This window comes from Gopherus flavomarginatus, chromosome 18 (genome assembly GCF_025201925.1).
Source record: "Gopherus flavomarginatus isolate rGopFla2 chromosome 18, rGopFla2.mat.asm, whole genome shotgun sequence".
In the NCBI taxonomy this organism is placed as follows: Eukaryota; Metazoa; Chordata; order Testudines; family Testudinidae; genus Gopherus; species Gopherus flavomarginatus.
In genome coordinates this window covers 17,943,786-17,965,434 of record NC_066634.1, presented here as the reverse complement: position 1 = coordinate 17,965,434, position 21,649 = coordinate 17,943,786, and the positions used below count along the sequence as shown (strand labels likewise).

Here is a 21,649-nt window from a genome sequence, read left to right as displayed (position 1 = left end):
CTGTGCTGCAGGGAGTGGTGTGGGGGCTCAGCAGGGGACACTCATGCTCTCCCATTGAGTCATTGCTGCTCCCAGTGCCCTAGTGCGGTGCTAGGGTGCCTGTGCTGCAGGTAGGGGGGTCTCAGTAGGGAGCTCTCTCCATTTGGAGCTTTGCTGGCCCTAATGGCCCGGTGCAGTTCCATGGGCCCCTAGCATGTGCAAGCCTTGTCTGTGCCCGCTGGAGGCAGCTCCTCAACTCCCTTAGACACTGTCCACACAAGCTGTGCCCTCTAGGCCTTGTGGTGGGGCGGGTGACCTCTTTCCAGGTGGCTATAGGCACACTTCACCCCCCCGAGACCTCCGAGCGTTCCCCTGCAACACCCAGTCCCTGTCTCGGGTATTCACAACAGTCACAGATCTGCTGGTCAACAAAGGACCAGTGTCCCAAGGTGACCAGCTCCACCTCCCATCTCTGCCCCAATCAGCACGCAGCTCTAGATCCCTTCATAGTCACACCAAGTAAAAGTGATTTCACAGAGTGTAGAGATTTGAGAGGTAGCAAGGAGAAGGGTTGGAAAGAAATGGTTCCATGACCAATAAAATCATACCTCGCTGACTAGAGCCTAGACCAATTGAATGAGATACTTTTCTATCTGGTAGAGCAATGCTCAGCCCACAGTCCTTCCAGGGTTTTACTCCAGGGTTGTTTTTGATCTCCTGTTCCTTACAGAAATGCTGTCAACTGCCTCCTTGGTGAAAACGAGCTCTTGTCCTCTCTCTTGTGGGTACAGACCATTGTCTTTTCTCAGAGGAGGTCTCTCTTCAGTGACTTGTGCTGAGGGTCCTTTGTCTTGGAATGTTGTTTTTTTTTTAAATATGGAGATATACCTATCTCATAGAACTGGAAGAGACCTTGAAGGATCATTATGTCCAGTTGCCTGCCTTCACTGCAGGAGCAAGTACTGATTTTTGCCCCAGATCCCTAGATGGCCCCCCTCAAGGATTGAACTGACAACCACTGAGCTATCTATCCCTCCATTCTCAGGCTCCTCCTGGGCTCAGACAGTGAATATAGCCTATCTCCATGGCTGTGCTTTGTTCTATGTGCTGATTGGCTCAGCCGAAGGGATTGCCATGGCACAGGTGACAAGCTTCACTTCAGCATTTCTGGAGTGTCCCCAGCATTAACATGGGAAAATGCCAGAAACAGGATTTATAAACATAAAACCATGAGCAAAACACCTCCCCCATAGTACGTTGGGCAGTGTTTTTTGCCTGAGGATCTTAAGTCCAGCAACCAAAAGATCCTTTAACATGTCCCTCCCTTCTCCCTCCACTGCACCCCACTCACAGTGGTTGTCCTTGGTTAGTGAAGACCCAGAGTTCAGAGGTGCACCTGTGTGAGCTCAGCTCCCACCATGCGGGCAGGGAGAAGAGCGCCTGGCTCACTCTGCTGTCTGGGTGCTTGCTCTGGTGGCAGCTGCCCTGCCAGCCACTCACCACTCTGCTCACCCTCACCTTCTGCTGCCCCGGCCTCTTTACTGTGACCTCTGCAGGTCGCTTTCACCCAGCTCTCAGTGACTGTCAGCTCTTAAAGGGGAACCCTCAGTGCTGAAGCAGGCTGGGTAGAAACACTGTCTCACAGCAGGTGATTTCAGCTCTAGTGATCACTTAAACCAAAAAACCTCCTAATGGAGCCTTAGAATCATGGAATATCAGGGTTGGAAGGGACCTCAGGAGGTATCTAGTCCAATCCCCTGCTCAAAGAAGGACCAACACCAACTAAATCATCCCAGCTAATGGAACCTTATTTAACTCTATCTTTGAAGAGTGGTGAGGGGCAGATTGAACCATGCCTAGACCTCTTACACAGAGCCCACACCCCTCAGCAGGAACATCCATCTCCACTCGCTCTCATTCTCGATAGTGGTCTGGTGTCTGAACCCCCTGGTAAGTGACTTCAGACCCCCACAGTCAGGGCAGGCTAAGCACAGTTCTGCTGCCCTTTACTCAGACAATCAGGACAACAACATTTCACTACCCTGCATTCAAGTACTACAGTAATTTGTAACTCAGCGCCAGTCAACACAGCTCTGTCTGCTGGATACCTAGGCAGAGTGGGTGTGTTCTTGTAAACACAGGCTGGTCCTGAAGCCTTTTCCTCTCCCCAGCTTGTCACTAGCTGTCAGGGGAGAGGTCAATCCCACCTTGTTTACCTCTGTCTCAGGTGTGGGCAAACTTTTTGGCCTGAGGGCCACATCTGGGGGGATCAGGGAAGGGGGATGGGATGTAGGAGGGAGTGCAGAGTGCGGGAGGAGGCTTAGAGCAGGGGGTGGGTGCAGGAGGGGTGCGGGGTGCAGCAGGGGGCTGAGGGCAGGGGATTGGGTGCAGGAGGGTTGCGAGGTGCACGAGGGGGCTGGGGTGCAGGCAGGGTGAGGTGGGAGTTCATGGTGTGGGCTCCGGCTGGGGGCTGCTTACCTGGAGTGGCTCCAGGTTGTCAGCGGTGCGCACCAGGACCAGGGCAGGCTCCCTGCTTGTCCTGGCTCCGCGCCACGTTGCACCGCTCCCGGGAGTTGTCGGCACCACGTCCCTGTGGTCCCTGGAGGAAAGTAGAGGGCTCCACGCGCTGCCCTCGCCTGCATGGTCCTCCCCTGACTCTCCCATTGGACAGAATTCCCCGTTCCTGGTCAATGGGAGCTGTGGGAGGCAGTGCCTACTGGCAAGGGCAGCGCGCGGAGCCCCCTGTCCCCCGCCCCACCCCCAGGGGTTGCAGGGACTTGGTGCCGGCCACTTAGGGGAGTGTCGTGGGGCCAGTAGCGCCATGGGGGTGGCAATTCCATGGTCTGGATCCAAATCCCTGACAGGCCGGACCCAGCCCATGGGATGTAGTTTGCCTACCCCCACTCCCGCTTGTTCAGCCATCTGACTGTGCATCCTCAAGGTCCAGTCTTCCAACGAGGCTCTGGTCCACCACCTGTGACTGTCTGTATTGCTGCCCCACAGGCACACTGAGAAGATCGGGCTCAGCCACATTTCTGCATTGCAGCAGTGCCTCTGGCCAGTCCAGTCAGGGGCCCATTAAGCCTAGCCCAGGATCTGTGTCCCAGGTTGTAAACGGCCAGATACAAGTTAGGGGTTCTGAAAATCCATCAGCACGCCAGTCTCTGTATCCTAGAGTTGCTGCCCCTCTGTGAGGACAGAGCTGTCGGCCCAGCTCTGCCATCATTCATCTGAGACTGGTACTAGGCTGGCAGCACTAGACACGAGGGCAGCAATGGCTGCCACAAAACAATGTTGCCAAGTCAGTCGTGGCAAGTAAGGAAGAACTGTAGGGGCAGGTGTTTGCTTCAGGAGACAGTCGATCTGCTTGTAGGAAGTGTGCATTGCCTCTGCACAGGCAGTTCTAGGGGGGAGGACTCTGGGTGAGGTTTTCAGGGAGCAATGGAATTCGATGCTGATGTCAGGCTAAGGCAACCACTAATGACACGGGTGACTGTGTTCAGCTCCCAGTCACCAAGATGCTTATGCCGGCATCTGCCCCGCAGCACTGCACAGTATCTCACTGGAGCGAATACCAGTGCCAGGTGTAAGGGTGTGAATCTGCTCCCCAGGAGGTTCCTGCCAGCAGTGCGGGGGGTGATCTTTTTAAGTGCTCTAGTCGGAGCCATAGGTCAGACTGCCATCCAATCTGCCTAACTAGGTGAGAGCTGGCTGGGAGGGGAGTGGACAAACTTCAATATTGCCCAAGTGATTAGCCTGGTCAGTGGTGGGGAGCCCTTCACAGGCAGTTGCTGTGTGCATAAACTGGACAGAGGCGCTACGTTCCCCAGCGACATGAGATATCAGATGCACAGGAACCTCCCTGAGTGTTTATTCCCTTGGGTGTTTGCAGACGCTGGCATCTCAGAACTGGCTCACGTCCGACTGGTGAACAGCCCAAGTCACTGCGCTGGGAGGGTCGAGGTGCTTTACAACCATCAGTGGGGAACAGTGTGTGATGACAGCTGGGACTTACAGGATGCCAGAGTCGTGTGCAGGCAGCTGGGCTGTGGGACGGCGTTATCAGCCCCACGACAGGCTCGATTTGGGCCAGGATCAGATCATATCTGGCTGGATGATGTCAACTGCACAGGGACAGAAGTTGCTCTCTCCGATTGCAGGGCTCGGCCTTGGGGAGACAGTAACTGTACCCACGGAGAAGATGCCAGTGTTGTGTGTTCAGGTAACTTGCATTGATCACGTGACAGTGGGTGGTGCAGGGATCGGGCTGGGAAGCTTTCAACAGACACCCAGCTCTCCTGTCTGAACCCAGCGCTGAACCACCATGGTGCTTAGGGCCTTTACTGCTGGGAGCCGTTTCGGGGTCACAGTAAGTGTCGCTCTTCCCATGGTGTCAGTGCTGACTCCATTTTCCCCACACAGTTCTACATGCCTGTGCTGCAGGGAGCAGGATGGAGGCTTAATAGGGTGCGCTTTCCCCTCACAGTCAGTGCTGTCTCCAGTGCCCCAGGACACCACTTAGGGCCTGCGCTGCAGGGAGCAGTACCTGTGCCTCAGTGAGAGACCCTCCCCGTCGCTGATAGCTTTGATCCCCCTGCCTCACTACAACACAATGGGACACTGAGTAACCGTGCATCCCATTTGTGGGGTTTGGGGTTGAATGGATCCTGAAACCACTCAGGGATCCCTTTATGATGTGTGAAGTCCTATCACTGTCACTCCTGGTGATTTACATCTCAGCTAATTACCCCTGAATCTGTAATATCCCCACAGCTGTGAAGTTCTTCCTCACTTCCTCTCCTACACAGCTCATCAGTTTCCGTGCACTGTCTCTCATCTACCCTGTTCCACTCCACAAGTGGCTGCATGGTAGTGGTGGGCAGGAGGGCTGTCAAGTTATTAAAAAAGTAATCGTGATTAATTGTGAGATAAAAAATTAATCATGAATAATTGCACATTTAATCACGCCTTTACAGAATAATAGAATACCATTTATTTCAATTTTTTTCAAATATATTGTTTTCAATTACAATACAGAATACAAAGTGTACAGTGCTCACTTTATATTTATTTTAAAGTACAAATATTTGCACTGTAAAAAAGAAACAGAAGAAATATTATTTTCAATTCACCTCATATAAGTACTGTAGTGAAATCTCTTTATCAGAAAAGTTGAACTTACAAATGTAGAATAATTTACAAATAATAACTGCAATCAAAAATAAAACAATGTGTAAAATATTAGATCCTACAAATCCACTCAGTCCTACATCTTGTTTAGCCAATGACTCAGACAGACAAGTTTGTTTACCTTTGCAGGAGAAATGCTGCTTGCTTTTTGTTTACAATGTTACCTGAAAGTGAGAACACGCATTCACATAGCACTGTTGTAGCTGGTGTAGCAAAATACGTATGTGCCAGATGTGGTAAAAATTCATGTCTCTTCATTCTTCGATTACCATTCCAGAGAACATGTGTCCATGCTGATGGTGGGTTCTGCTCACTAATGATCCAAAGCAGTGCAGACCAACAAATGTTCATTTTCATCATCTGAGTCAGATGCCACCAGCAGAAGGTTAATTTTCTTTTCTTGGCTGTTCAGGTTCTGTAGTTTCCTCATCGGAGTGTTGCTCTTTTAAGACTTCTGAAAGCATGCTCCACACCTCGTCCCTCTCACTTCAGATTCTTAACCCTTGGGTCGAATGCTGTAGCTAGGTTTAGAAATCTCAATTTGGTACTGTGACATTCCCCTGTGGTGTTATCTGGATCGGTGATGTGCTAGGTCACTCCAATCCTTGACTCTGGGAGCCAGCCTTACCCTGCTCTGTTGTGAGAACCCCCACTCCTGGGCTGTTCACGCACAGCCTCTGGCATGGCAGCTGCTCCTTGGATTGTGCAACCGAATGACACTAGCCAATATCTTCGGTCCCAGGTAAAACCCTAGGAACCTCCATCTTGCAGTGTCCAGTTATCCCCACTGGAAGCTGCAAGCTTATATGAGTTCATCAGTTTAACAAAGAAATTGGTAAGTACCAGGCTTGTTAGCCCAAGGGGAGTCTCTGACATGCTTCAAACCAAATACAATGCTTCAGGTATAACAATCAAACCAATTTATTAACTATAAAGATAGATCATACATGATTATAAGTCAAAGCATAACAAGTCAGATTTGGTCAAATGAAATAGAAGGAACACCCAGTCTAAACTGATCTGAACACTTGCAATGCCCTTACAAACTTAGATGCTTCTCACCACTAGGTAGCTGGTTGCCCTTCAGCCAGGCTTTCTCCTTTGATCAGCTCTTTAGTCGCTTGGTGTGGTGTCTGTAGATGTAGGTGGAAGAGAGAGGAAGAGCATGGCAAATATCCCTCCCTTTTATCATGTTCTTTCTTCCCTCTTGGCTTTGCCCCCCCCCTTCAGAGTCAGGTGAGCATTACCTCGTCGCAGTCCCAAACTTACCAAAGGAAGGGGGGTGACTCACTCGAGAGTGCAACACATCCTTTTGTTGCTGCCTAGGCCGGTGTCCTTTGCTGCTGTGAGGCTGGGCTAGGTTTGTCCCATAGATGCCTTGATGAGGTGTGAACTGCCCCTCTGCTCTTAGAGAGTTTTTGCCTGGGCTTATTTTAAGCCATGAGGATACATTTTCAGCCTCATAACTATATACATGAATTTATAACCTATAACATTACTATAACATTACTGCAACAACAATTACTATAACATCACTATAACAACATGCATTATGAGCCTTCCGAAGACACCCAATATGACAAACTTTGCATTGGATACTGCACAATCATTTTTTAAGGATGAACATGGGGCTGCCGTGTGATCCTGTGAGGTGCAGAGCATCACAGATACCTTCTTTGTGTTTTGTCAAATCTGCAGTGAAAATGTTCTTAAAATGCACATCATGTACTATCATCATCCAAGACTACTGTAACATGGAAGATATGGCAGAATTCAGGTAAAATACACAGCAGGAAATACACAATTGTCCACCCAACCATTTCAGTCACAAATTAAATTAACATATTGCTTTTGTCGAGCATCATTAGCATGGTAGTATGTTGTCTGGAATGGTGTCGGAAGCATAAAGGGGCATGTTAACGTTTAGCATATCTGGCACATAAATACCTTGCAACGCAACCTACAAAAGTGCCATGCAAACGCCTCTTCTGATTTTCGGGTGACACTGCAAATAAGAAGCAGGCAGCATTATCTCCGGTAATTGTAAATAAACTTGTTTGTCTGAGCAATTGACTGAACAAGAAGTAAGACTGAGAGGATGTGTAGGCTCTACATTTTCCATTTTTTTCCCTGAGTGCAGTTATGTAACAAAAAAAATCTACATTTGTAAGTTGCACTTTTACAATAAAGAGATTGCACCACAGTACTTGTATGAGGGGAATTGCAAAATACTATTTCTTTTACCATTTTACAGTGTAATCCAAAATACAGTAAAAGCTGTTTTTTCTGACACTTCACCAACAGGAAAGCTCCATAAATCGGCATTTCTGATCTTCATTGAAATGCTGGTTTATAGTCCAGTTGATGTGGGGCTGGCAGGGTGTTGGGGCACAGGAGGGGTGTGGAGCACGGGCTCTGGGAGGGACTTTGGGTGTGGGAGGGAGCTTAGTATGCGGGAAGGGTTTGGGGTGTAAAATCCAGAGGCCGCTCACTTCGGATGGCTCCCCGGAAGTGGCAAATTGTCCCAGGATTCGGATGGTCCACAGCGGAGGTGCATCAGGCAGCTCTGCATTCTGCGCCCCCCCTGCTCCCCCTGACTCCCTGAACAGCTCCCATTGGCTGGCAACCATGGCCAATGGGAGCTACGGGGGTGGCTCCTATGGGTGGAGGGAGTGTGCCAAGCTGCCTGCCGCACCTCCACCTAGGAGAAGTTGGGACAAACTGCTGCTTGCATGGAGTTGCCCAAGGTGAATGGCCCCTGGATCTGGCACCCCACACCCCAAATGTCTGTCCCGAGCCCCCTCCCGCACCCAGCTTCCTCCCAGAACCCGTGCTCCACATCCCCTCCTGCACCCCAGCCCTGCATCCCCTTTGGCACCCAAACTCCGTCCCTCTTAGTTACCTGGCATTTTTCATTTACCAGCACCCCCCATCCCTCCAACATGCTGGATAAAAGGACTTTATCTGTAATAATATTAAGTGAGAACTGTACACGTTGAATTCTGTGTTGTAACTGAAATCAAAATATTTGAAACCATAGAAAAATGTTAAATATTTAATAAATTTTAATTGGTATTCTATTGTTTAACAGTTCAATTAAAATTGCGATTAAGCCTGATTAATTTTTTTAATCATGGTTAATTTTTTGAGTTAATCGCAAGAGTTAACTGCGATTAATTGACAGGGAGTGTACCCCAAACAGGCTTTGCAGAGGCTGTTCAGACCTGTCCCCCAGCATCACTAGTAATCAGATGCACAGGAACCTCCCTGAGTGCTTTTTCCCTTGGGGTGTTTGCAGACTCTGGCATCTCAGAAGTGGCTCAGCTCCGACTGGTGAACGGCCCCAGTCGCTGTGCTGGGAGAGTTGAGGTGTTTCACAAGCAGCAGTGGGGAACCGTGTGTGATGACAGCTGGGACATAACTGATGCTGGAGTTGTATGCAGGCAGCTGGGCTGTGGGACGGCGCTGTTAGCCCCTGCCGGGGCTCACTTTGGGCAAGGATCTGACCATATCTGGCTGGATGACGTCAACTGCACAAGCACAGAAGCTGCCCTCTCCGATTGCAGGGCTCGGCATTGGGGAGATAATAACTGTACCCATGGAGAAGATGCCGGTGTTGTGTGCTCAGGTAACTCTCACCCACCATTGCATAGTTGATGCTGCAGAGAGCCTGTTGGGAAACTCAATAGAGCATGCTTTCGTGTCTGAGTTCGTGCTGACCTCAGTGCCCCACCACTATGTTATGGGCCTCTACTGCAGAGAGGGGTATGTGTGCTGTGTGGAGAGGCCTTCATCTCTGATTGTTCTAGTTTGTAGAAAATTGATAAGGGAAGCAATAAGAAATCTATGGCCAGCAGAGTTAATGGCAACAAGAAAGAGTTTTTAATATATATTAAGAAACAAAAGAATCCTGACAATGATATCGGTCCATGCTTAGTTGGAAATGGTAGAAATATCAATAACAATGGAGAAAGAACAGATTTGTTCAATAAATATTTCATTTCTGTATTTGGGAAAAACAGATCATATAGTCTCACCATTTGGTGATGATAACACTCTGTTCATTCCACTAATATATCAGGAGGATATTAAACAGAAGCTACGTAAGTTAGATAGTTTAAAATCAGCAGGTCCAGGTAATTTGCATTTAAGGGTTTTAAAACAGCCGAATAAAGAGCATGCTGGACCGTTGACGTTGATTTTCAATACGTCTTGGAGTGCTAGGAAAGCTCCAGCAGCCTTGAAGAAAGCTCATGTTGTGCCAATTTTTAAAAAGTGACATTGATCTCAGGCAAGGCAATGGGGCGACTGATATGGGAGTCGATCAATAAAGAATTAAAGGAGGGCAATGCAATTAATGCAAATGAACACGGTCTTGTCAAACTAACTTGATACCTTTTTTTGATGAGATTACCAGTTTGGTTGAGAAAAGTAATAGTGAAGATGAAATTTACTTGGAGTTCTGTAAAAGCAGCAAAGAGTCCTGTGGCACCTTATAGACTAACACATGTATTGGAGCATGAGCTTTCGTGGGTGAATACCCACTTCATTGGCATCCGACGAAGTGGGTATTCACCCACGAAAGCTCATGCTCCAATACGTCTGTTAGTCTCTAAGGTGCCACAGGACTCTTTGCTGCGTAAGCATTGGAACAATTTTCCAAACCATCTGCTCTAGGAATTGTTTCAGAGCAGTTCGATCTCGTGAGATTAGAAAATTGGCAACCCTGCCCTCTTGCCATGGCTCAACGGGAACAGTGTTCCCTACGCTTTCCGTGTCCAGCACTGCCGAGTGCTCACTAACTGTAAAGCAAGTCAGGCTGCCTCCCCTCCTCCCCCGCCATGTGCCCACTCTGCTCTTGCTAAATGAGGAGTGTTGCCTGATTGTTGCATTAGCCATAGTGGGGCCTTGAGGGGTGTTTCTGGGAGGAGGAGGAATTGATTACACAAGTCAAGTGTTTCTTTGGTGCAATCTGGTTTATTTACAAAGTCTTGTTTCCCTGAACACAGTAGAAACAAGCAACAGCTGGCAGTTTCCTTGCTGTCAATTTCCAGAGCCTGCGTCTCCAGCCAGTCCTGTGTCTCAAGGTGTTATGCTTCCTGTGTCACTAGAGATCAGATGCACAGGAACCTCCCTGAGTGTTTATTCCCTTGGGTGTTTGCAGACGCTGGCATCTCAGAAGTGGCTCAGCTCCGACTGGTGAATGGCCCTAGTCGCTGCGCTGGGAGAGTCGAGGTGCTTCACAACCAGCAGTGGGGAACTGTGTGTGATGGCAGCTGGGGCTTGTCCGAGGCTGAAGTTGTGTGCAGGCAGCTGGGCTGTGGGACGGCGTTATCAGCACCACGTGGGGCTCGGTTTGGACAAGGATCTGCCCGTGTGTGGCTGGATGAGGTTCAGTGCACAGGTGCAGAAGCTGCCCTCACCGAATGCAGGGCTAAGCCTTGGGGAGAGCATGGCTGTAACCCTGGAGAAGATGCCAGTGTTGTGTGCTCAGGTAACACCAAGGGCAGTAGAAGCCTGTGCTGCTGGAAGTGGGGTGAGGGCTCTGCAGAGGGTGCTAACACTGAGAGTCAGCCTAGGTGTGTTGGTATGTGTGTGTGTTTCTGGGTTTGTGTGTGATTGTCTATGTACCTGTTTGTGTCAGTGTTTGTGCAGGTCTGCGTGTGAAGGGGTGCGCACGGAACAGTCTATGAATATTTGCATACATGTGCAGCAGTGTGTCTGCATGTGGCTGTGTGTGTTTGAGGCAGTATGTGGGTGTGCACAGGGACATATGGGGGTTGTGCATAGGATTGTGTGTGTGTGTGTCTGCTTGTGTGGCATTGCGTGTAGGGGGGTGCAGTGTGCATGTGTGTTTGTGAGTGCGTGTGCACACACATGGGTGGAGTGATATAGAAATGGCTCCTCTCTGCTCTGTGCAGACACACACACCCATCCGCGTGTGGTTCTGTGTATCTGGGCGCCTGGTGGCTGGGAACAGCCTCTCATGCCCTGTGCTTTGTGTTTCAGATCAGGGCCAGCTGAGGCTGCGGCTGACGAGTGGCCCAAGCCCCTGCTCCGGGCGAGTGGAAGTGCTGATTAACAACACCTGGGGTGCTGTGTGTGATGCCGGCTGGGGCCTGCCAGAGGCGGGAGTGGTGTGCAAGCAGCTGGGCTGTGGCACGGTGCTGTCAGCCCCGGGGGTTGCTCAGTTTGGCCATGGGGCCGGCGACGTCTGGCTGGAGGGCGTGAGCTGCTCGGGTCAGGAGTCTCTCATCAGCGAGTGCCAGCTGAGCCGGCTGGGTCCTGGACTGTGTGGCCGTGGCTCCGAGGCCAGTGTGGTGTGTGCCGGGCAGGCCGGTGAGTGACCAGCGCTGTAGCCATGCCCATGTTCCTGCAGACATGGGGTGGGCGGGAGTGACGGCTTAGCCATGCCAGGGGGAGGCCGGTCTCCAGGGGGGCAGTGCCAGGGCTTCTGCCCACCACACTGAGGTTACTGGCTGTCCCTGAAGTTCCCACAGCCCTGCTCAGCCAGGGGGCACCACTCCTGGGTCTCTGAGCAGCCTCCTCCACCACAAGGCTCCCTCTCCTGCCAGCCCTGGCTCCTGTGCTGGAGGCTGTTACCCCTGCAGGCAGACCCAGAGCACAGATCTGAGGGGCAGAGAGCCTGAGGGGTCTGGGGGAGGAGTCTGGGGGGCAGGGCCTGAGGGAGCAGCTGGGGAGGGGCCTCTGGGAGCTAGTATCCCCAACACCCTGTGTAACCCATTGCCCCCGCCCCCCACTCCCTGGGTGCAGTAGTCAGAGCTCCCTCCAGCCCCACGTGCGTGACCTGTGTTGATGCGTAACCTGTGTTCAGGCAGGAGTCTGAGCTGGGACCCATAAGCCACCCCCAGCAAAGGGCCCTGCACAGCTCCACATGCTGCCCTCCTCTTCAGAGCCTCTGGCAGGGGGACGGGTCACTGGCCAAGGTCCTGAGGGGGTGGAGTCAGCTCTGTGTGGGGCTGTGGGATGGGGCAGGGAGGTGGCCTCAGGGTGGGGCTGTGGAGTGGGGGTCAGAGTCGGCCCCATAGGGGCTGTGGGGAGGAAGTCAGCTATGGGCAGTGGTAGATTATCCAATGGATCTTCTGGAGCCTGTGCCCAGGGGCCCCAGCCAATTGGGGGGCCCCGGAAAAATGGGTGCCCCACCCCCAGCAGAAATCTGCCACGGGGCAACAGAAGCCCAGAGCCATAGCAGAAGTGCCAGGTGAGAGGGGCGGGGAAGCCCCCGTGCCCTGAGTTCAATCCCCAGCAGAAACACCGGGCAGGATAGGGGAAGCCCCAGCTTGGGTGACCAGGTGTTCAGTTTTTGGCCGGAACACCTGCTCCAAAGGGATCCTGGTGGCTACGGTCAGCACTGCTGACCAGGCCATTGACTGCCCGGTTGGTGTCGCCATGCAGCAGGGCTGGCAGGCTCCCTGCGGTTCCCGGGAAGAAGTCAGCATGTCCCGCCTCTGGCTCCTACATGTAGGGCAGTCAGGGGGCTCAGCATTCTACCCCCACCCCAAGCACTGCCTCCGCAGCTCCCATTGGCTGGGAACCACGGCCAATGGGAGATGCAGGTCCAGTGCCTGTGGACCAGGCAGCATGCAGAGCCTCCTGGCCGCGTCTCCATGTAGGAGCTGGAGGGGGGACATGCTGCTGCTTCCAGGAGCTGCTTGAGGTAAGCGCTGCCTGGAGCCTGCACTCCTGACTCCCTCTCGGGCCCCAACCCCCAGCCCCTGCCCCAGCCCTGATCCCCCTCCCAGCCTCAGAACCTCTCGGTCCCAGCCCAGGACACCCTCCTACACTCCAAGCCCCTCATCCCCAGCCCCACCCCAGAGGCACCCCCAGCTGGAGCCCTCACTCTCCTCCGCTGTGCGCCAACTCCCTGCTCCAGCCCTGATCCCCTCCCACCCTCTGAACCGCTCGGTCGCAGCCTCACCCTCCTACACCCCAACCTCCTAAACTCCTACAGCCTTACCCCAGAGCCCACACCCCCAGCTGGAGCCTGCACTCCCCCTTGTACTCCAACCCCCTGTTCCAGTCCAGAGCCCTCTCCTGCCCTCTGAACCTCTGAGGCCAAGCCCAGAGCCCCCACCTTCACCCCAAATCCCTCATCCTGGGCCACACACCAGAGCCTGCACCCCCAGCCACAGCCCATACCCCCCTGCCCCTCCGAGCACCCCAGCCGCCTGAGCCAGCCAGGTGAAAATTAGCAAGTGAGTGAGGGTGGGGAGAGCGAGCGATGGAGGGGAGGAGGATGGAGTGAGTGGGGGCGGAGCCTCAGAGAAGGGGCGGGGCAGGGGGCAGGGCAAGGGTGTTCAGTTTTGTGGGAGTAGGAAGTTGGCCCCAGGACTGGAGGAGTGCTCGCTCCCCCCTACAGCCCCGGGACTGTGGCAGGGGGGACAGAGCTTCTCCAGCCTTTGTGCTGCAGTTGGGGGGAGGGCAGAGAGGAGCAAATGGATTGTGGGGCCGCAGTGGGGGTGGAATGGATCAGGACTGTGGGTGGAACATGGGCAGGGCTGCAGAGGAAGGGGCCGAACAGGATGGGGCCCTGTGTGGGGTTGCAAGAGGAAGAGGTAGGGAGGGGCCCCCACTTGCTCTGACCCAGGGTGCCAGGAAACCTTAACCTGCCTCTGGCTGTGGGGGGACCTGTGGGGTAGAGTGATCATATTTCCCAAAGGGAAAACGGAACATCACATGGGGCTAGCCAAGCCTTGCCCATCACTGTGCCGCTCACCCGAGTTCTGCCAGCCCCCTCATGCCAGGCGGGGCTGGCGTTGCTACTCACCCAAGCCCTGCCTCCCCCCACCCGACTCCTGCCTCTCCCTCTGCATGGAGCTGGCATTGCCACCTGCCCCCCAATGTTCCTCTGCATCCCACTTTGTGACAAATGCCCACTATTGCCAAAAAAGTCTGGATGGCTGGGACTGGGCTTATAAAAGGGACTGTCCTGGCAAAAACGGGATGTATGGTCACCCTACTGTGTGTGGGGGACAGAGTCGGGCCCAGGGGGGTTATGGGGCAGGGGAGGGAGTCAGCCTTGGCGGGGGGCTGTGGGTGGAGATGGAGTCGGTCTCAGGGGCTGTGGGGCAGAGATGGGGCACAGCTCATTGTCTGCCTCTCTCCCCAGGCCTTGGGATACTGTACTATGTGCTCCTCGGCCTGGGTGCCCTCGTGGTGCTGATCTGTGTGGCCCTGCTCTGCTGGAGGATGTGTCGGAAGAGAGCCGCTGGGTACCCCTTGGGTAAGAGCCCTGGACCCCCGCAGGGGAGTGGAAGTGGGGGCTGGGACACGGGCTCCCCTGCCGTCCTGACCTAGGAATCCAGCCCCAGCTGCAGCCCAGTATCCCTGAGCTGCAGCCCAGTGCCCTATCCATGCCCTGGGCTGCCTCCCTGCATGGGGACCTTCTGCTCTCACAGCTGCTGGGGTCTCTGCTCTAACTGCCATGCACAGGCCCCCTGTCCCGGCCTGTGGGTGCCCCGTCCCTACAGCCCTGCCCTGGCAGTGGGGTCCCATTCACGAGGTGCCCTGGCATGCTGGGTGAGGGGGCCTGGGGGTGGCTAGGGTTGCCAGGCGTCGGTTTTTTGATTGGAAGAGTTAAAAGTCCAGTCTGTGGCGCAGCAGGGCTAAGGCAGGCCTCCTCCCTGCCCTGGATCTGTGCAGCTCCCTGGAAGTGGCCGCCATGTCCCTGTGACCCCTAAGCACAGGGGTGATCAGGGAAATTCCACATGCTGCCCCTGCCCCCAGCGCTGGCTCCGCAGCTCTCATTGGCCAGGAGATGTGGGGGCGTGCTGGCGCAGGCAGCACGCCCCGTTCAGAGCCACCTGGTGGCTGCGCCTCTGCCTCAGGGCCTGACATGCTGGCCGCTTCCAGGAGCAGCGTGGAGCTTGCCTTAAGCCTGCTGCACTTCCAGCCAGGAGCTGCCTGAGGTAAGCACTGCCTGGCCGGAGCCTGAACCCCGAACCCCCTGTTCCAAGTCAAACCTCTCTCCTCGAGCTTGTACCCACACCCCAACCCCCTGCCCCAGGTCGGACACCCTCCTGCACCCTAACTCCCTCCAAGACCCCGCAGCCCCTCCCATACATCAGCCCCCTACCCCAGCCCTGAGCCCCCTCCCACATTCCAAATCCCTTGGCCCCAGCCTGGAGCCCCCTCCTGCACCTCAAACTCCTCATCCCCAGCCCCACCCCAGAGCCCACATACCCAGTCAGTGCCCTCACCCACTCCCACACTCCAACCCCTTGCCCCAGCCTGGAGCCCCCTCTCACACTCTGAACCCCTCATTTCTGGCCCCACCCCAGAGCCTACACCCCAGTTGGAACCCTCACGCCCTCCTGCACCCCAACCCTCTGCTCCAGCCCAGTGAAATTGAGTGAGGGTGTGGGAGAGCAAACGATGGAGGGAGAGGGGCTGGAGGGAAGGGGGGCCTCTGAGAAGGGGCAGGCATGGGGCCTCAAGGCAGGGCGTGGGGCAAGGGTGTTCGGGTTTTGTGCAATTAGAAAGTCGGCAGCCCTAGCCTGGCTTCTTCATCCTATTCTCTTGCCTGCAGGCCATGTACACATGGAGGAGCTGTGGGCTCCAGGGACCCCGGCCTGGCCCCAGGAAGCAGCAAATCCAGAGCCCGCCAAGGAACTCGACAGCAAGATGACCCAGCAGTGCTGTGAAAGCCGCATGCCAGCCGGGCTGGGCTGGGCTCAGCCTGCAGTGAGAGACGAGCCGGTGGGATCCTGCGCAGAGCAGCCCTAGAGCTGCCAGCTGCCTGGGCTGTGGGAACTCTGCTGGGGCTTGTCTGGGGGCTGGGGCTGCTGGCTGATGGCTGGAGGTCTCAGCTCCCCCATTACCTGGGAATGTTCAAGGTAGCATGTGAGCAGTGGTTGCTGCCTGTAAAGTACTGAGTCATGCATGGACATGTGACATGCCCATGTGACTCCAAACTCCATCTTGCTGCTGTGATTTTCCACAGTGAGAACAAACGGATGTCCTTCCACATGGCAGAGGCTATAAAAGGCCCTGGAAACCCCTCCATTTTGTCTTCAGTCCTGCTTCTGACCTCTGGAGGAACCTTGCCACAAACTGAAGCTCTGAACGAAGGACTGGATGACCCATTCCAGCCGTGGATGTATTCCAGAGACTTGATTTAAACCTGCAGTTTATTCCATCACTGCTACAAGCCTGAACCAAGAACTTTGCCATTATTATATGTAATTGATTCCATTTAACCAGTTTTAACCCTTATCTATATTTCTTTCTTTTTATGAATAAACCTTTAGATTTTAGATTCTAAAGGTTTGGCAACAGTGTGATTTGTGGGTACGATCTGACTTGTATATTGACCTGGGTCTGGGGCTTGATTCTTTGGGATTAGGAGAATCTTTTTTCTTTTACTGGGGTATTGGTTTTCATAACCATTCAGCCCCATAGCAAGTGGCACAAGTGGTGATACTGGGAAACTGGAGTGTCTAAGGGAATTGCTTGTGTGACTTATGGTTAGCCAGTGGGGTGAGACCGAAGTCTTCTCTGTTTGGCTGGTTTGGTGCCTTAATAGTAAAGGACCCCCAGCCTTGGGCTCTAACTGCCCTGCTCTAAGCAGTTTGTCCTGAATTGACACTGTCAGTTGTGTCCCGCTAGAGGCAGCATGTTACAGATTCTCTTTTAAAAATGTTGTTTTGTTTGTAAAACTGCTCTGTAAATGACAGCGGGGATACATGCTGCTTCAAATATGCCACATGCTCCTCTCTCTCCTTACTAGTTACTCATTCGTCCACGTTGACACAGGGCTTCTGTCTTTTTAAACTTCACTTCTTATTGAAACACGCACTTATGTAAATATGGGTCATCTGTAGTGACATTTCCCCTACACTTTAAATATTCAGAAAGTCTTAAGATAAATTATTCTTTTGCTGATGGGAGAGAAAGGCCAATCTGTACCTTCATGCAGTTACAGAATTATTGCTTCTCTTTTTTATTGTAAATGTTGGGGCAGGGTATTATATTAACCCCCAAAATCTTCATACTTTACAAAGGATATCCTGTACGTTTGTGTTTTAAATTAAAAGTCTCCTTATAGCTAAAGTCAGTATGGTCTAATTTACCAATAAATATCAAAAGCTATAAAAATACGTTACTTTAAGTTAATGGAATAAGGGAAATTGGTATAAAGGTTAGTCATAACTTTCATGAGGGGCTTTCTACCCTTTTTAAAGACAAATGCTAAAGGTTTTATGTAAAAAGAGGTAATTTAATTCCTGGTATAAAAGTCAAAAGAAATAATGATGTCTGCTAAATGTACATACCTTTGGGAAATAAAGAAATCTACACACATGCACCTTTTCATTGATGTTTTAAAAGTGTATTTGTTAAAACTTTACTTGGTTTAATAGCATTTAGATTTTTAATAAAGTTAGGCAAGAGAAATGGTGTGGAGGAGAACTAGCATCCTTATCTCTGATAAAATGTGTTATCAACTTTTATATACGCTGGTATTCTTTTAAGTGAGACTGTTTATGTTTTGTATATAGTGTGTAAATCTAAAGCTTTCTTTGCAGTTTACAAGTAATACGTTTTTAGAGCAGGTTTCGTTTAGGCAACACTTTAAAAAGCAAGTGAACACAATTGGTTTAGAGGCAGGTCTGTTTCTACAAGAGCTTATGTACCGTGCTTGTTGTTTCATTCGTTAAAGACTGGCTCAGCAAAAGAGGAGAATGTTTTATCAATAACCGCATCTCTTGGCACATCCTGATTGGTTCAGGAAAATGAAATTCTGTGACGTCTAAAGAAGAGCCTCTGATTGGCTATTCTTTAGCCCATAAAGTGCGTGTGCCCTCCAGGCCTTCCGGTGTCCTCGCAGATCTGTTCTACCGCTCATGCTTATGGTGTGGCCAGTGACACAGCTGCGTGGTGGCCAGCTCCCCGGTCCCCGACACTGCCAAGGCTAAGCCGGTGGCCCTGCCACCCTCTGGTGTTCAGGCAGCAGGGACATCCTGGCTGGCTCCCCTCACCCCCACTTGCCGGGAGTTTTGAGGCACCTGCTGCTAGAAGAAGGGAGCCTTGTCTGTACCCACTGTGTGTCAGCTCCCTGGCTCCACCAGTCTCTGGCGTCTCAAGCATGGTTCTCTCTCTACAGGCTGGTGATAGGCACCCAGAACCCTTGTGCCCTCTGGGCATCCACTGGCAGTGGCACTCACAGCGTTCCTAGCTCTGCCCTTCCCAAAGGATCAGAGCACCCAGCAGGCCAGTTCCACCTCCCCCACTGCCCAGCACATGGCCCTTAGAGACATCTCTAGTGAAAACAAGAGGAAGTTTATTTAACAAAGAGCAGAGATTCCAGTAATGGCAGGTAGCACAGGCGCCGACCCTGCGGGTGCTCTGGGGCTGGAGCACCCACGAGGAGAAAAAAAGTGGTTGCTCAGCACCCATCGGCAGCCCTGTGGATCAGCACCTGCCACCCCCCCCCACAGCGCCTCCCACCTGCCAGCAGCCCCACAGATCACTCCTCCCCTTCCCCCCCCCCATGCCTCCAGCACATTGGGGATCAGCTGTTCAGTGGTGTGCTGGAGGTGCTGGGAGGGAGGGGTTGGAAAAAGATGGGGCAGAGGTGGGGGCTTGAGGGAAAGGGTGGAGTGGGGAGCGGGGCCTGGTGTGGAGTGGGGGTGGGAAGATGGGTTTGGGGGAAGGAGTGGAGTGGGCGTGGGGCCTGGAACGGAGTGGGGACGCAGCCTGGGGATGGAGCGGGGGTGAGAATATGTGGGGGGCTTGGGGGAAGGGGTAGAATGGGGGTTGAATACCCCCTGGGAACAGAGAAAGTCAGTGCCTATGGCAGATAGAGAGAAGTATTGGAAACCAAGGGATACGTATCGAATGAAATCAGAACCCACTCCTAGAACTTAGTATTGCTCATGGCGTTTTTCAGCCTAGTGGGCTGAAATCCTTTTTTCATGAAACCAACCGTGCTCTCAGCTTGTCCCCTTAGTAAAGGACGCAGCGTGTAGCTTTACCTAGTTATAGCCCAGCAATCCATCGTCTTCTCTTGGAAACAGGACCCCTCCTGCTGGTTCATGTCTTCCTGACAATTCCCTTTCTGGATGGTCTCACAACCCCTTGGTCAGCATTCACTTCAGCGGGTGCCCACTGCGAACTATACAATACTCCCTGGCCTGAAAGAAAGCTGTTTTTCGCCATTTGGTGACCGTCCCCACGTCACAGACCATAACGCCTTACCTATTACTCGTACATACATCTGACAGTGAGCACCGTGACACAGGCTTTCCTGTGGTGACACTCTTTCCAACCATTGAATCATGTTATACCCTTCTCTGCTAATTTAAAAAGCCTATTATTAAATATGTGTTTCCCATGCAGGTATTTATAGACTGTGATCAAATCATCCCTTAACCTTCTCTTTTGTAAGCTAACTAGATTGAGCTCCCTGATTCTATCACAGTGAGGCAGACTTTCCAATCTTTTAATCATTCTTGTGGCTCTTCTCTACCCCCTCTCCAATTTATCAACATCTTTCTCGACTTGTGGACCCCAGAACTGGACACAGGATTCCAGCAGCAGTCACATCAGTGCCAAATACAGACGTAAAATAACCTCCCTGCTCCTATGCAAGATTCCCTTGTTCATACATCCCAGAATCACATTCGCCCTTTTGACCACAATGTCACAATGGTAGCTCTTGTCCAGCTGATTATCCACCACAACCCCCAAATCTTTTCCACAGTCACTGCTTCCCAGCAGAGAGTCTCCCAGCCTGTAAATATGGCCTGAGTTCTTTGTTCCTAGATGTATATTTACATTTAGCCATGTTAAAACACAGATTGTTTGCTTGTGCCCAGTTTACCAATCAATCCAGATCACTCTGTATCAGTGACCTGCCCTCTTCATTATTTACCACTCCCCCAATTTTGTGTCATTTGCAACCTTTATCAGTGATGATTTTATGTTTTCTTCCAGTTCATTGATAAAAACATTAAGCTGATCCTTGCAGAACTCCATTGGAAACACATGATTCCCTATTTATGGTTACATTTTGAGACCTATTAGTTAGCCAGTTTTTAATCCATTTAATGTGTTTCATGTTAATTGTATGCAGTATTGTTGTAGCTATGTTGGTCCAGGGATATTAGAGAGACAAGGTGGGTGAGGTAATATCTGTTAGTGGACCAACGTCTAAGCTTTTGAGTTTACACTGACCTCTTCTTCAGGTCTGGGAAATGGACTCAGAGTGTCACAGCTAAATAAAAGGTGGAACAGATTGTTCAGCATAAGTCTTTTATATTTATTCTAGGGACCATTTGAGATGTTAATTTTATATCATTCTAATGTTTTAATTAAAATGTTGGTCTGTAATAGACTTCAGGAAGATGTTTGACTTAAGTATATTACGTCAACACTGTTACCTTTGTCAACCTGTAGCCTTTTATTTTATTTAAAGTGAATTTTGTAATGTGGTATTACAACCCCATGGGTTCGGCTCAGGTGGCTACAGATTCAAGCTTAATAGAGTGAAAGTCACCACTGCTACTTGCTTCAGATTTAGAGTCTCTAGGAACACATAAAGACCAGCGTAGTGACCACATGTACATTCACATGTACAAAGTCTTGTCTGTTTTACAAATTTTATTAAAGTTACAATTAAAGTTATGATTACCCAACCATATAGAAAGTCTATACATCCCTATGCACAAGTCACAAATATAGTTCTACTCACTCCTAAACAACAGTGTTAGGGTCTGATGGGTCTCTCATGGATTGATCATCAGTAGATGAATGATTCCTGCTGGAGTTTCCCATGGGAAGCTCAATTTTTCTGTTCTGGGCATCCTCTTTTATGATGTAATTCTGTCTATACCTGCATTCGGCGCATGTCCAAAAAAGGGTCAACCCTCTTTTTTCCTTATTAATCTGATGTCCCCTAGAAAGGTAAGGGACCCCGATTTCTCTTGTAGACTCTCTTTATTCTCATTATCACTGACACACAACCTGTATCATATGACACATGTTGGAAACAGATGTGCCTTTACAAAATTTTTATGATTTAAAATTAATCTTCCAGCTATTTTTTTGCAATATTACTACTTGGTAACTGTTTTCCCATAACCGTAGGGCATCAGGTTAGTCTTTGATCACTTACTTATGTCAGCATTTGTTAGCTCCAATGCCTAAAAGAGCTAAGCTAAAATCTTTCAGGCCTCAGCCTGCAGGCCTTGCATTTCAACCCTACTTACTTATGTAACCCTTCTGCCCCTCTGAGTTGGCAGCAACAAGGGCCGGGTTCAGTATCCAGGGGTTCCATTTCAGTAACACAATGCATAACCGGCTCGAGCCCCCACCCAGTGACCTGGGACACTCACATACCACACCCCCCTGGGCGCCTCTAGGAGGCAATACTTCCCCTCTCGCAAGCACAGAGTCTGAGTGTAGCGAAATCTTTTTAATAAAGGAAGGAATCAATGCGGCATCCCATTGGAGAAACACC

General features: G+C 51.4%; 1 protein-coding gene across 1 annotated transcript in view; it reads left to right on the top strand.

The window, feature by feature from the left end:
• LOC127036673 (deleted in malignant brain tumors 1 protein-like) overlaps window positions 1-17,452 on the top strand; it is a 143,006-nt gene extending 125,554 nt beyond the window's left edge. Inside the window, exons 17-22 of the mRNA XM_050927767.1 lie at window positions 3,872-4,201; window positions 8,468-8,797; window positions 10,334-10,663; window positions 11,179-11,508; window positions 14,300-14,413; window positions 15,719-17,452. Coding sequence (XP_050783724.1) covers window positions 3,872-4,201; window positions 8,468-8,797; window positions 10,334-10,663; window positions 11,179-11,508; window positions 14,300-14,413; window positions 15,719-15,915 — 1,631 coding nt within the window. The 3' untranslated portion in view covers window positions 15,916-17,452. The remainder of the gene's footprint in view (window positions 1-3,871; window positions 4,202-8,467; window positions 8,798-10,333; window positions 10,664-11,178; window positions 11,509-14,299; window positions 14,414-15,718) is intronic.
• Window positions 17,453-21,649: the final 4,197 nt, after the last annotated feature.